This window comes from Hippocampus bargibanti, linkage group LG18 (genome assembly GCF_051943395.1).
Source record: "Hippocampus bargibanti isolate YZ-2025 linkage group LG18, ASM5194339v1, whole genome shotgun sequence".
Lineage (NCBI taxonomy): Eukaryota > Metazoa > Chordata > Actinopteri > Syngnathiformes > Syngnathidae > Hippocampus > Hippocampus bargibanti.
In genome coordinates this window covers 13,435,009-13,451,111 of record NC_142751.1, presented here as the reverse complement: position 1 = coordinate 13,451,111, position 16,103 = coordinate 13,435,009, and the positions used below count along the sequence as shown (strand labels likewise).

The window sequence follows — 16,103 nt, the reverse complement described above, 5'->3', positions numbered from 1 at the left end:
GTATGCTGAGCATTGAGATTTTGTCACAAGGAAGTCATGATGTATAAGGAAACAACTGCATACCATTACCTTAAAAAACACTTAGCTTGATGCTAACAAGCAACCCAACCCAACAGAAAGGCGCGAATGAAGAGCATCAAAATATCACTGTGAATTCTTGAGTGTTTTGAAAGGTGCTTAATAATAATAATACATTTAATTTCCAAGCGCCTTTCTGAACACCCAAGGACACTTTACAATAAAAACAATAAATAATAAAATAGCATATTTAACTCGATCATGAAATCATGTTTAAACAGGTGGGCTTTGAGATTTGAAAGTTGGAAGGGAGTCAATATTACAGATGTTCAGTGGAAGTGAGTTCGAGAGTTTGGGATCAGTGCGGCTGAAAGCTTTGCACCCCATCGTGGTGAGACGGGCCGAGGGCATGATGACTGTCTATCTAGTTGGCTATCTATCTATCAATTAGCTATCGAGCTTGTTATCTAGTTCTCTATTTGCTGTCTAGCTATTAGCTATTGAACTAGCTAGCAAAGGCAGAGTGTAGACTGCAAGGTCAAAATCAGAATCAGAAAATCTTTATTCGTTCCACAATGGGAAAATTCGCATCAATCAGGCTCCACAAATAACCCACACAAGCCATCTGTACGCTTGATGCAAAAAGCTATCAACCCGGCTAAACATAACATAATTGATGAGGAACTAGGTAAAATTATCGCAGAGAAAGCACCTACAAGGGATCATTCCTCAAGATGTTGAAAGAAGAAGGCTATTTTCCTCATCAAGTTTTTAATGCTGATGAAAACGGCCACTCCATTCCATCAAGCCATCAACGACCCTCACAAAGGTAAGTAAAACGACTTTATTATATAGTACAGTTTATTTCTTTAATTATAATACCATAGCACATTTATTATACATAAAATAAGGTATATTTTGTGTAGTTTTAAGGCTTAGAAAATTAGAAAGTAGAACATTATGTTGACCTGGGAACGGATTATTCTCATTTTAATGGTTTCCTATGGGAAATTAATTTTTGGGATACACACTTTTCACACACAGTCTGGGAACCAATTAAGTTCGTAAGCCAAGGTCCCACTGTATAAGAAAATGTGCGATGAATTATAATTGAAAAATGTTGTCTCATCCTTATTAAATGTGATTTTTTTTTTTTGTGTGCTTTTAATTCAGCCTGAAATTTCACCTGAAAAACTGTTTGTGGATCTTATATCATCGAAGAAGAGGAAGTAACGAAGAATTGGCTCCCGTCCCATTTACCGAGAACGCCTTCATTCTTAAGGACAACCCATAAGTAAAACTTCCTATCTGGAACCTAACCAATAACAATTAGAAAACATTTGACAGTGTGTTATTGTCAGCATTATCACTTGCCGAGATCCCTGTCTGAAACCCCGTGTCCTTCTCCGTTGCCTCAACCTGCCAACGGGAATGTGTCTCCACACCTGAGCGGAGGCCAAAAGAGTAGTAGCAGACTACATCGTCGCTGGGAGGCTACCGGCGTCGCCATGGCTTGTTGCCGGGAACTTTGTTTGAGTCCCGAAGAAGCAGAGAGCCGCAGGATCCACTTGGCCATCGAGAGGCAACTGGAACATGACAGGAAACAGAGCGAACGGTCCATTAAACTCCTTTTTTTGGGTGAGTCTTTTCCTGGAACATGTTAACATTGTATTTTTGTAATTTAGATTTAGTTTTATATTTTCAAATTAAAAAAAAAAAACATTTTTTTTTTCTTTCAAAATATTTAAAAGTGGAGTCATACCATTCAAACCCTTTAAAACAAAAAACATTTTTCTGACCGAAATAGTTTTTTTGGGGCATAATAATATACTACTACTACTACTAATCATAATAATAATAATAATAATAATAATAATAATAATAATAATAATACATTTCATTTCTAAGCGCCTTTCAAAACTCTCAAGGTCACTTTACAGTCACAAGATCGTTTTTTTTTTGCGGGTGAGCAGCGGCAGCCACTCGATCCAGCGTTCAACTCAACCCGGAAGTAACTCAAATAGAATAGTAAGAGATAGAAAGCAAGCTAGCAAGCCAATAGATAGCTAATAGCTAGCCAGCCAGATAGCAATTGTACGGTATAATAATAATAATAATAATAATAATAATAATAATAAGCGCCTTAGAATAGCTTTCATTAGCGTAAAAGGGTTAATTCCCAAGTAATTTTTGTCTGGAGTTATTTGAGGTTGAAATGGGGGCAGTAGTAAAACATACAATACATACATATTGATTGATGATAATAATAATAATAATAATCATCATCATCATAATAATAATCATAATAATACATTTCATTTATAAGCACAAAAACTCTCAAAGTCACTTTTACAGTCACCGGATACGTTTTTCTGTGGGTGAGCAGCGGCAGCCACATGCGCCAGTGTTCACTCAACCGGGAATAACTCAAATAGATGAAGTTATCTCGCTAGCTAATGGATAACGAATAGTTAGCTAGCTAGTTAAACAGCTAATTGATAGCAAATAGATAGCGAGCTAGTTAGCTAGCAACGGTGACCCCGTTCAACCAGGAATAACTCAAATAGATCAAGTTAGCTAGCTAGCTAATAGATAACTAATAGATAGCTAGCCAAGTAGCCAGCAATTGTGAGCCCAATGACTCAAATATTTCGGTGTTGCAGAACATATGGGGAGAAAAAGTTTATACAACGTAATTTTTGCCACTCCAATCTAAATTAAATAAATATATTTGAATAAAGCTAATTTCACAACATTGAGCTGTAATGCTAATGCATGTGTTCTCACAATGTAAAATATTCCTGTTTTAAAAGATCAGGATTTTTTATATTTTTTTTTTTACCCTATGAAAGGACGTCCTTCTTTCTGTGTGTTTTAATTTACAACCACTCCCATCCATTTTGTGTGCTGTTTCTCACGGAGAAAGAATTTTTGTTTTCGCTTTCTCGCCTTAATTAATGAGTTTTGTAACCGATGCATGAGTCAAACATTGATGAGAAGGTTTCTTCACGCCGTCATCTGTACTTCTTTGAAGGTGTCGGACGTCTTATCCAAGAGGCTTCGTCAGCGAACTAAAATTTTTGCTGGTAGTTTGGCCCCCATTTTTACAATGCATTGAATAAACTACATTACTTTGTTTTTCATTTGGCAGTCTATCATTTGGATGCACACATTTTTGCCTTAAAGTGTTTATCGGTTTGAAATAAGTGAGAATTTTGTGTTGCCAAACGACTCGTTTTTTTCATAAATCGATGGTTCGTAAGGGGAGTAAAAGAAGCTACCTTCATAAAACAGCAAAACCCTTCACTAAATCAATTCAATTTGGATCGTTCCTATAACCGAATTCTTTAGGCAACATAGGCTTAGTTATACTGATGGGTGATAGCAGATCAAATGGGGCAATCACGCCAGTCATAGACCCCATACTCAGGCCGGACAATAGAAGTAATCAGTCAGGACAATAGAAGTAATCAGTGTAGCCCCAGGGAGTAGTCCTCTGCTCCCCCCAACCTGAGAGCAGGGACCAATCATAGCAGAGTCTGGTACCGCCAACGTCTGGACAGTAGGGATATATATATATATATTTATATATATATATAAGGCCAGAAACTACCAGCAAAAAAATGTTAGCTGACGAAGCCTCTTGGATAAGAAGCGAAACGTCCGCCACCTTCAAAGAAGTACAGATGACGGCTGAAGAAACCTTCTCATCGATGGATCACTCCTGGACGACTGAGAGCTTAGCCAGACATTTAGCTTTAGCACATTGTTGGGATGCTACCATTTCTTTCTTTTTCTAAATAGTTTTGTTCTTGTCCTCCAGGGACGGCGGAGAGCGGCAAAAGTACTTTTCTCAAACAGATCCGTATCCTCCATGGCAACGGCTACAACGAAGCCCAGCGGATGAACTTCATTCGCTTAGTGTGCCAGAATATTATCACCTCCATCCAGGATCTCATCAAGGCCATGACATTCCTCGGTGTGGACTTCGAGGACGACAGAAATCCTGTAAGTGAACTCCACCCCGCATGCCACGCTAATTGCTAACCGTACCTTGTTCATCGGCATTCCATTCTTGTATGCTGTCATAGTCGGACGTCTCATATGGGATTGTATTGGAATCGGGATGACCATGCTAACGTATAGCATACCCGCGTCTCGGTGCATTTTCTGTAAAAACACCAAATATTTTTGTCCGTATCATGTCAAAAACATTTCAGTTGTTTTCCAAAGTCGATGTTTGCTAATGGGGCAACCCCAGTTTTACATCAGATCAAATGTAGCCAGCTAGCTAGATAGCGAGCCAGATACATAGCTGTATACATAGATAGATCGATAGATACTAGCTGGCCAGTTAGCTTTCTATCTATTAACTTCCGGGTTGAGTGAACGCTGACGCATGTGGTTGCCGCTGCTCACCCACAGAAAAAAACATATCCTGTGACTGTAAAGTGACCTTGAGAGTTTTGAAAGGTGCTTATAAATGAAATGCATTGTTATTATATTATTATAATGTCACAGCACGAACACAATTTTCTCAAAGGCAACGCTAAAATGCAAACGACAATAGTTTTGTCAGCAACATAACAAAAACAAAGTAAAAAAAAGACATACAGTGATGCCTTGGCTTACGAACTTAATTGGTTCCCAGACAGAGTGTGTAAGGCGAAAAGTGTGTATCGCAAAAATAATTTCCCATAGGAAACCATTAAAATGAGAATAATCCGTTCCCGGGTCCCCATAAAACAGAATTTTCTACTCAATAAGCCTTAAAACGACACAAAATATACCTTATTTTATGTATAATAAATGTGCTACGGTATTATAATTAAAGAAATAAACTGTACTGTATAATAAAGTCGTTTTATTGACTTTTGTGATGGTCGTTGATGGCTTGATGGAATGGAGTGGCCGCTTTCATCAGCATTAAACTTGATGAGGAACGTAGCCTTCTTCTTTTACCATCTTGAGGAATCATCCCTTGTAGGTGCGATAATTTTACCTAGTTCCTCATCAATTGTTTTGTTTAGCTGGGTCGATAGCTTTTTGCATCAAGTGTACAGATGGTTTGCGGGTTATTTGTGTAGCCTGATTGATGAGAATTTCCCCATTGTGGGACGAATAACGGTTTTCTGATTCAGAATTTAACCTTGCAGTCTACACCCTGCCTTTGAACTATCAAAGTTGACACGAGTCCAAATGTCAATGTTTTCTATCCATTTTGTCACTCTCTCTCTGTCGTCTGCCTGTCTCTTTAATGTTTAAACCACCTCCCCTCACTGCTGCGTTCTTGACCAATCACGTGGCTTTAACCGACGACTGGGGGCAAAACAAGCCGGCTGCCATTTTATTGTGTGGAGAACGGGCTCGTTCGCGAATGACACATCACTTATTGTGGCAGTTCCGTGTGTATCCCGAAAAATAGTTCGTATTCCAAGGTAAAATTTTCATAAATTCAATGTTCGTAAACCGAAAAGTTCGTAAGCTCAAGGGGTTCATAAACCGAGGTATCACTGTATCTGATAGATTATGATTTGACATCACGCCTTCTCATCAGATACCACTTTTTATTTGCGTTATTCATATGCTAAGCTAATAGTAGCCCTCTCTTATGGATGTTGCAGGACTTGGCGAAGCGCCTGAGCGAAGTGGAATGCAAAAATGTGCAAAGGTTGGAAGAGTGGCAGGCGAAGGCCATCAAGATGGTGTGGAGCGATCGAGGCCTTCAGCGATGCTACGAACGAAGACGCGAATTCCAGTTGTCCGATTCGGCCAAATAGTAATTTTTTTGTTTTTGTTTTTTTTTTTAAATCTGGACTGATAAAAGCATAACAACACATCATATTGATCCCCCGGTGTTCCAGTTACTTCAGCGACATGGACCGAATCACCGCGCCAGGTTACATCCCTGATTTGCAGGATATCTTGAGGGTCCGCGTTCCCACCACCGGCATCATTGAGTACCCCTTTAATGTAAAGGATGTTCTCTTCAGGTGAAGTATTGACACTGGAGTTGTTGTTGTTTTTTTTTGGACCCACACATTTTGCAATCATTTTTCGATCCCATAAAAAAAAAAAAGATTGATATAATTTTTTTTAGACTTTATTTTTTTTTTACGAAGGATGCTATTTATGTAAATGTTACCACACCACCTTTGAGAATACAGTAAAGTCTCGTTATATCGATATTCAAGGGAGTCCGAAAAAATATCGATATAACCGGGACTATCGATATATCCAACCCTGTTTGCATGTAATTTTCTCCGTGCGTGCATAGAAATAGTATCGATATAACCGGGACTATCGATATATCCGATATCGATATAACGAGACTTTACTGTATTGGTATTTATCGCAATTTGCTTGTGCCAGTTTGCTAAATATTAGTGTGTGCTTTATTCTATTCTAGACATCTATAGCTATGTAGCTAGCTAGCCAGCTATCTATTTTAGTTAGCTAGCTACGTAGCTATCTAGTTAGCTATGTATCTATCTAGTTAGCTATGTATCTATCTATCTAGTTAGCTATGTATCTAGCTAGCTAGCTACGCATCTATAGAGCTAGCTAGCTAGATACGTATCAAGCTACGTATCTAGCTAGCTCGCTATGTATCTAGCTAGCTAAATATTAGTATGTGTGCTTTATTATATTCTAGCTATCTATAGCTATGTAGCTAGATAGTTAGCTATTTAGCTACATATTTTAGTCAGCTAGATAGCTACGTAGCTAGTTAGCTAGATCGCTACGTATCTAGCTATCTTGTTCGGCACATATCTATCTATCCAGCTAGGTTATGTATCTAGCTAGCTATCTCCGTATCTATCAAGCTAGCTAGCTAGCTACGTTTCAATCTATGTATCTGGCTAGCTAGCTACGTATCTATCTCGCAAGATAGCTAGCTACGTATCTATCTAGCTATCGACGTATCGAGCCAGCTATCTAGCCAGCCAGCTAACTATCTAGCTATCTAACTACAGGTATTTAGATATCTATCTACCTATCTAGATATCTAGCTAACTATTTATCTATCTATCTAGCTCTGTATTTATCAAGCTACAGTGTATCTATTTATCTATCTACCTCGCTATCTATTTATCTATCTCGATATCTATTTATCTATTTATTGAGCTTCCACAAAAAGTACAGGACCAATTACAAATAAATAAAAATACACATTTGTTTTAATGGTAATTTTTAACATAATACTTTCACAAGAAGAAAGAAAAGTCCAAGAAACCGTTTGAACATGAGATGCTGATTGGTTGTCTAGGATGGTGGATGTGGGCGGTCAGAAATCTGAAAGGAGGAAGTGGCTCCACTGCATGGACAATGTCGTCTCCATCATCTTCCTGGCCGCCCTCAACGAGTACGACTGCGTCTTGCTAGAGGACCCCACACATGTAATCTTCCTTTTTGCCTTTTTAATATAATTCCATTGCATATTTTGTCGTGGATGGATAGATAGATGCATATTTTGTCTTTGTTATTGTTGAGAAGGTTTCATCAGCCGTCATCCGTACTTCTTTGAAGGTGTCGGACGTTTCGCTTCTTATCCAAGAAGCTTCGTCAGCGAACTAAAATTTTTGCTGGTAGTTTTGGCCCTATATATATATATATCCCTACTGTCCAGACGTGGCGCTGCCAGACTCTGCTATGATTGGTCCCTGCTCTCGGGTTGGGTGGAGCAGAGCACTACTCCCTGAGGCTACACTGATTACTTCTATTCTTACTTCCCTCTCCTTCCCCCAGAATCGTTTGGAGGAAAGCCTGCATTTGTTTAAGACCCTCATCAAGTTCTCGTGGTTTAAAAACACCTCATTCATCCTTTTCCTGAATAAGAAAGACCTTCTGGAGGAGAAAGTCCAATATTCCGACGTGGCCACCTACTTCCCTCAGTATCAGGGTATGTACTACAACCCTCTCGCCTTCCTTTATCAATTTTTTTTTCCTTTCCTATATAACTCCAAGCAGATGTTATCAACTTTCAAATCCGACCATCTCTCGACTCGTAGTCATTCCAAAAGCTTCACAGACATCACCGTGCGCATTGTTGTGTTCTCATCGCTATACAAAGAAATTTAAACCAAACTGTTTTAAACAGGAAAGACGTGTTATTTTTGTCATTTTCGTGTTTATTATGTTTATCAAAGTCATTATAAGTGCCTTGCACGCTGGGTCCCAGAGGACAATCACTTCATCTGTGCTGTATGCCACGCATATTCGCATATTTGGCAACAAAGCTGACTTTGACGTGTTATTGTTGGCATTTTCGTGTTTATTATGTTTATCAAAGTCATTACAAGTGCCTTGCACGCTGGGTCCGAGAGGACAGTCACTTCATATGTGCTGTATGCCATGCATATTAGCATATTTGGCAACAAAGCTGACTTTGACGTGTTATTGTTGGCATTTTCGTGTTTATTATGTTTATCAAAGTCATTATAAGTGCCTTGCACGCTGGGTCCCAGAGGACAATCACTTCATCTGTGCTGTATGCCACGCATATTCGCATATTTGGCAACAAAGCTGACTTTGACGTGTTATTGTTGGCATTTTCGTGTTTATTAGGTTTATCAAAGTCATTATAAGTGCCTTGCACGCTGGGTCCGAGAGGACAGTCACTTCATCTGTGCTATATGCCATGCATATTCGCATATTTGGCAACAAAGCTGACTTTGATGTGTTATTGTTGGCATTTTCGTGTTTATTATGTTTATCAAAGTCATTATAAGTGCCTTGCACGCTGGGTCCCAGAGGACAATCACTTCATCTGTGCTGTATGCCACGCATATTCGCATATTTGGCAACAAAGCTGACTTTGACGTGTTATTGTTGGCATTTTCGTGTTTATTATGTTTATCAAAGTCATTATAAGTGCCTTGCACGCTGGGTCCCAGAGGACAGTCACTTCATATGTGCTGTATGCCATGCATATTAGCATATTTGGCAACAAAGCTGACTTTGACGTGTTATTGTTGGCATTTTCGTGTTTATTATGTTTATCAAAGTCATTATAAGTGCCTTGCACGCTGGGTCCGAGAGGACAGTCACTTCATATGTGCTGTATGCCATGCATATTAGCATATTTGGCAACAAAGCTGACTTTGATGTGTTATTGTTGGCATTTTCGTGTTTATTATGTTTATCAAAGTCATTACAAGTGCCTTGCACGCTGGGTCCGAGAGGACAGTCACTTCATATGTGCTGTATGCCATGCATATTAGCATATTTGGCAACAAAGCTGACTTTGATGTGTTATTGTTGGCATTTTCGTGTTTATTATGTTTATCAAAGTCATTACAAGTGCCTTGCACGCTGGGTCCGAGAGGACAGTCACTTCATATGTGCTGTATGCCATGCATATTAGCATATTTGGCAACAAAGCTGACTTTGACGTGTTATTGTTGGCATTTTCGTGTTTATTATGTTTATCAAAGTCATTATAAGTGCCTTGCACGCTGGGTCCCAGAGGACAGTCATTTTATCTGTGCTGTATGTCACGCATATTTGGCAATAAAGCTGACTTTGACTTTATGTTGTTCAAGTTGAGTTTATTTCTTTATTTATTCCTAATTATGTCCCACTTACGCCACCAGGGCCTCGGCGGGACGCCAAACAAGCCCAGAAATTCTTCCTGGAGCTTTACAAGACTCAACACAAGGGCCACGAGAAGAGTATGTACTGGCACTACACTTGCGCCACCGACACCAAGAACGCAAAAGCCGTCTTCAACGACGTCAAGGACACCATCTTCAAGGAGTTCTTTGAATTCACTCGGCTTTAGCCAGGTTTTGGTGGCGGGAGGTACTTTATGTAATGTCAAAGCTTGAAACCAGCACAGTTTTTTAAAAAAGAAAGTTACTTTTTTGGGGGGGGTTTGCAGTGTCTGAAACTCATGACAAAAAGTTACCGGACACCAGGGCTGACAACTCTGAAAAGTTGCCTGCCCTGCTCTAAAGTTGCCTGCCCCATTTTTCACAACTTGAAACACAATAAGGCGACTAATTGCAAAAAAACTCATTTTTGCAATGCATTAAAGGACAACCGACACCATTTTTTTTGGTTTCCTAATTGACATCAGAAAAACTAAAATACCCAAAACTGGCTGATATTTTTAGTCAAATGAAAAATACTCCTAAAATGACTTAAAGTGTCCAAAAACGACTTCAAAATGAAACTGGAAATGGCCAGTTTCAGAAGGTCCCGCCCCCCTTGTTCGTGACGTCACGCCAAGACGTCTTGCCTTGCTCGAGAATCAAAACAATGGCTTCAGATTCGGAGAAGATGCTTTCTTGTTAAGAAGTCCTTCCATATCATTTGATATAGGTGGATTTGCCTGCTTTGTCTGCTGGGAATTTGTGTCAACTAGTATCAAATAGTAGTCTTGGTGCAACACATAATGATTCACCATCGCGTTATTTGTGTTTTCCTTCTAATTTCACAATGGACACGGATCAACACGAAGTTTTCAGCCGGAAAAAAAGTACCCAAAATGCATTGTGTGTCGCTTTTTCGGTCAGGGGCGTTCCCTCCGTGACGTCACGGGAGGCATCGTCATCAACTCGAAAACAAGACTTCACGAATACTCAGCGCATGTCTTAAAAGGTAAAATATAGCTATACGCGGTGGAATCTTTGTAAAATACGCTCAGTAGAAGTCATTTGAAGTGATTTCACAAATTACGGACACAACTTGTCCGGAGGCGTCGGTTGTCCTTTAAGTTATTTTATTCATTTTGTCTATGTTACATTTATAGCTCGTCTGAGTTGTCAGAATTTGCTTGAAAAATCGCAATCGGACAGGCCGTAGTAAAATATCAATCATGTCATCTCTGACCATCGTTGGTGTCGACCCATTGGTTAGCAAATTAGCATCGCACTAAAAATAACCGCAAAAATGATGTATGGACACATATGCTATGCTTGGAAGTTTTTTTTTTTTTTTTGCAAAGCCCGCTCCCCAATTCCATTGAAATTGTGATTTTGTGTCAATTAAAACAGACTACAAATGATTAGCAAAATCATTTTCTACATGTATGAACCATAACGAAATTATATCATGTTCAAACCGATATACTTGACTTACATTTATTTTTCCTCAAATGTCCCACTTTTTTTTTTACCACTGTTACATCACCTTTTTTTTTTTAACCACTGTTACATCACCTTTTTTTTTATTAACAACACCCATTTATGTATTTATTTTTATTGATTTTCATTTATTTTTCCATTATTGTATCCATTTATTCATTCGTTTTTATTAGTTTATTCATTTATTTTCATTATTTTTTTTATGTATTTACTATTTATTTAATTACTTCTCCATCAGTTTATTTACTTGCATTTAGTCATATTTTTTTGTAACTTGCATCTTTATTATTTTTATAACATTTAAAACCATTTGCAATTGAACATTTGAATCGAGAATTCCTTATGGCCAAATTATATAACAACATCCTTTTGCAACTGCAAATTATTCAACAATGAAAACAACCAATCAACAAAATTAAAACACTGCAACAACAATAAAGCAAAGACATTTTTTGCACATCGTCTGGCAGTGAATGAGTTAAAAAAAAAAAAAAAAACACCACCAAAACCTCACAAACACACACTCCCCTTTTACAGTCAGGCACCCTGCCTTGGGGAAGGGGGGGGGGGGTATGGTTGGCTATTCTCCAAGCAGGTGGTCATCCATATTTGGTCACAGCCTCCAATCACGTGACCAGAAAATGGCGGAAGCTGCTGGCTGCCTGCGATCATAGCATCTCTCGAGGAAGAGAAAGAAGGAGGAGGAGGAAGTAGGCGACGTGAGCTGCTTCATCTTCCCTGTAGCGGTGAGTAGACGGCAAAATGAGAGAATCAAAATGGTGGTGGTGGTGGTGTGTGTGGGATGGTGTGATAGCTCAGCATCCTCCATTTCGGATGCTTGCTTGTTTTGGATTGGACTTGTTTGTAGCCATAACAGGAAGTAGCATATTTCCATTTGATGTTTTATTGATGACATATGTGTTATTTGCGTCCCTTGTCATCGTTCGCGGTCCTTTCACCCGAGGCGAGGGGGGGGTTGTTGTGATGTAATAATTCCTCGCGCGCGTTAGCACACTAGCGTGATTTCCCTTTTGAAATGTTTTTGAATTCTTTTCTGTTGATTGTGATTAAGTATTTGGTATTTTGTAGGACCTCCTGGCGTCAACAGATCAATATGAACTCGGAGGAGAGCGACAGTCGACCTGGTAAGAGACAGTCAGACGACAGTGAGAGAGTTACAAAATTGATAGAAATCTGAAATTTGGACTCGTTTCAACTTTGTTCAAAGGCAGAGTGTAGACTGCAAGGTTAAAATATCCCATCAATCAGGCTTCACAAATAACCCGCACAAGCCATCTGTACACAGCTAAACAGAACACAATAGATGAAGAACTAGGTAAAATTATCGCAGAGAAAGCACCTACAAGGGCGGTGAAAGAAGAAGGCTATGTTCTCACCAAGTGTTTAATGCTGATGAAACATACACAGTACACACAGTATACAGTATACAGTTGACATTTTTATTTTGTTATGCTTAGAATATCTTGTTTTCTATCCTTTCACTCCCACCCCAACCCCATCCCTCTTCAATTGCTGCTGTGGACTGCAAATTTCCCCATTGCGGGACGAATAAAGGTATTCTGATTCTGATTCTGATTCTGAAACCGGCCACTCCATTCCATTAAGCCATCAACGACCATCACAAAGGTCAATAAAACAACTTTATTATACAGTACCGTTTATTTCTTTAATTATAATACCATACCACATTTATTATACATAAAATAAGGTATATTTTTTGAACGCATAGAAAATTAGAACGTAGAAAATTATGTTTTATGGGGAACTGGGAACGGATTATTCTCATTTTAATGGTTTTCTATGGGAAATTAATTTTTGGGATACACACTTTTCGCCTTACACACTCTGTCTGGGAACCAATTAAGTTCGTAAGCCAAGGTATCACTGTACGGTTGTGGTCGATTAACCTGATAAAATGTCCGCTGTCATAACCGCCGTCCTTGAAATAGTTAAAATGGAAATCCGCGATATAACATAAAATTCTCAATTCCTCCCCCAAAAAATCGATATTAACGATTTGCATCGATGTTTCAGTGCCACCCACCTCTTTACCCCTGGAAGGAGGAGGCCCCCAGCGAAAGAAACTGTCGGCCCCCCGCATCAGCCTCTCGCTGGACCAAAGCGAGGACGACTTGGGCGAAACGCCTGACGACCTTGACATCAACGTCGATGACCTCGACACTCCGGATGAGGGCGATTACTTGGACTACACGGACCACGAGATGGACTGGGACGGTAGGTTGGACGAAAATCGGACGGAAATCCGATAATAGTGACACAAAAAGCTCATAATAATAATAATATAATAATTATAATTTTGTATAAATTATATAAAAAATATAATTTTGGCTCCCAAATGTCTGCTCAGTTTTTTTTTGGGGCTTAAATTAACTATTATTAAACTATCATATAATTATGTGTAAAACGAATTACTCATGTAAAAAATACACTGTCAAATATTTTTATTTAGATGTCTTGATAAAACAACTTGATTATACACTACAGTTTATTTATTTCGTTACAATACAATAGCACATTTATTATACATAAAATATGGTATATTTTATGTAGTTTTAAGGCTCATTTAGTAATAAAAATATGTTTTATAGGGACCTGGGAACGGATTATTCTCATCTTAATGGTTTCTTATGGGAAATAAATGTTTGGAAGACAAACATTTCGCCTTATACACATTTTCTGGGAACCAATTAATTTCTTTCATTACAATGCAATAGCACACTTATTAGACATAAAATAAGGTATATTTTGTGTAGTTTTAAAGTTTAATTAGTAGAAAATTGTTTTATGGGGACCTGGGAACGGATTAATCTCATTTTAATGGTTTCTTATGGGAAATAAATATTTGGAAGACGAACTTTTCGCCTTACGCACACTTTCTGGGAACCAATTAAGTTCGTAAGATGAGGTATCACTGCTGGGTTGAGTGAACGCTGGGGCGTGTGGCTGCCGCTGCTCACCCGCAGAAAAAAAAATCCTGTGACTGTAAAGTGTCATTGAGAGTTTTGTCGGGCGCTTATAATTGAAATTTATTATTATTATTATTATTATTTTCAGAACCCAAAGCAGAGAACCGCGGTCGTACGAGCGAGTCGTACGAACCCATCCCGACGTACGGCGGCGAGGACGAGCGTCAGGAAGTCAAACTATGGCGGACGGTGGTCATCGGCGAGCAAGAACATCGCATCAATATGAAAAGCATCGAACCCTACATGCGAGTCATCTCTCACGGAGGTCCGCCATCCCAAAATATCAACACTGAACTTTGTCCACATTCAAATGTAGCATCACTGTTTGTAAAAAACTAAAGAATCAATCTGCGGGTGAGAAGCGGCAGCCACATGCACCAGCGTTCACTCAACCCGAAAGTAACTCAAATAGATAGCAAGATAACGATGGCTATTTATCGAAAAGATAGCTAAGGGCTAGCAAATAGATAGCTAGTAGCTACCGAATAGATAGCTAATACCTAGTGATTAGATAGCTAATAACTAGCGAATAGATAGCTAACACAGAGCGAATAGATAGCTATTAGTTAGCGAATAGATAGCTAGTAGATAGCAGCCAGCCAGATAGCGATTGTACGGTATAATAATAATAATAATAATAATAATAATAATAATAATGATAGCACTTATAGCACTAATAATAGCAATAATAGCGGTAGCACAAAATACAGTACAATACAATACATATTGATTGATAAGAATAATAATACGTTTCATTTATAAGAGCCTTTCAAAACTCTCAAGGTCACTTTACAGTCACAGGATACGTTTTTCTGTGAGTGAGCAGCGGCAGCCACACGCGCCAGCATAAATAAGGTATATTTTGTGTAATTTTAAGGCTTAGAAAATTAGAAAGTAGAAAATTACGTTAGTAATAGTTGTATTAAGTTCATCCTGTCTACTTGATATCTAATTCTAATAATCTGTAAGGAACAAGAATCTGTTTTAAATTAGAAAATGATGTTTTATGGGGACCTGGGAACGGATTATTCTCATTTTAATGGTTTCCTATGGGAAGTTATTTTTTGGGATAGACACTTTTGGCCTTAATCTGTCTGGGAACCAATTAAGTTCGTAAGCCAAGGTATCACTGTATTTCATGTATTTTTTTTGACACAAAATTAAGACGAACTCATTTTTCTTTCGTTTAAAAAAAAAAATCACAACAGGGTATTACGGCAATGGCGTGAATGCCATCATCGTATTTGCGGCTTGTTTCCTGCCAGACAGCGACCGAGACGACTACCACGACATCATGGAGAACCTTTTCCTGTGAGTGCGCAACCAACATTTCCAACGCGGACTGTTAGCAATAGCATCGTTAGCAATAGCATACCTAATCCGCCAACCACAACCACACAAACCATTAGCATTTTTGCATTTTTTTACCTATCTTCAGCTACGTGATTAGCACCCTGGAGCTAATGGTAGCGGAGGACTACATGATTGTGTACCTGAACGGAGCCACGCCCCACAGAAGAATGCCCGGTCTGGGTTGGCTGAAGAAATGCTACCAGATGATTGACAGAAGGTGAACTTTTGAAAGCATTTGGAAAGTCGTGTAGAAACGAAACGCTAACTTGAGCTTTGTCGTCGCTCAGGCTCAGGAAGAACTTGAAGTCGTTCATCATCCTGCATCCGTCGTGGTTCATCAGGACCATCCTGGCCATCACGAAGCCGTTCATCAGGTACGCAGAGTTTGCTCAAGTGTGTCCACTCCAGTGCCAGGGTTTTTGTCATTTTCACTCGTATTGCAGGACCCACAGAAGATTGAGTTTTAGCACTACATAGACATTCAATGCAGCGTAAGAAACCGTATAGTCTCTTCTTTTATCAGAAAAAAAGAGTTAATTCCACCTAGGTCTGTATCTACTAGTTTGTGGAGGAAATGTATTGTTGTTAGCTATCTATTAGATAGCTAGCTAGCTAGCTTTCTATCTATTTGAGT

At 38.9% G+C, this 16,103-nt stretch overlaps 2 protein-coding genes across 6 annotated transcripts in view; both read left to right on the top strand.

Annotated features, from left to right (window-relative positions):
• The first annotated feature begins 78 nt into the window (after positions 1-78).
• Positions 79-11,165, top strand: LOC148884744 (guanine nucleotide-binding protein subunit alpha-14-like). Its single transcript, XM_089020372.1, has 7 exons — positions 79-1,656; positions 3,842-4,026; positions 5,643-5,797; positions 5,883-6,011; positions 7,289-7,418; positions 7,768-7,921; positions 9,615-11,165. Exons 1-7 carry the CDS (start codon positions 1,527-1,529, stop codon positions 9,800-9,802), a joined length of 1,071 nt encoding a protein of 356 aa, XP_088876498.1. The 5' UTR covers positions 79-1,526; the 3' UTR covers positions 9,803-11,165.
• A 9-nt stretch (positions 11,166-11,174) lies between these two features.
• prune2 (prune homolog 2 with BCH domain) overlaps positions 11,175-16,103 on the top strand; it is a 14,402-nt gene continuing 9,473 nt past the window's right edge. For 3 of the 5 annotated variants that reach the window (XR_016118261.1, XM_089020373.1, XM_089020375.1), the window contains exons 1-6: positions 12,008-12,253; positions 13,164-13,364; positions 14,205-14,381; positions 15,325-15,427; positions 15,555-15,686; positions 15,757-15,843. Coding sequence is in view for 4 of the 5 variants with exons in the window: in XM_089020373.1 (XP_088876499.1) it covers positions 12,145-12,253; positions 13,164-13,364; positions 14,205-14,381; positions 15,325-15,427; positions 15,555-15,686; positions 15,757-15,843 (809 nt within the window). In the remaining variant the exon portion in view is untranslated. Of the gene's footprint in view, positions 11,855-11,907; positions 11,986-12,007; positions 12,254-13,163; positions 13,365-14,204; positions 14,382-15,324; positions 15,428-15,554; positions 15,687-15,756; positions 15,844-16,103 lie in introns of those variants that run through there. The other 2 variants (XM_089020376.1, XM_089020377.1) reach the window with 2 other exon arrangements.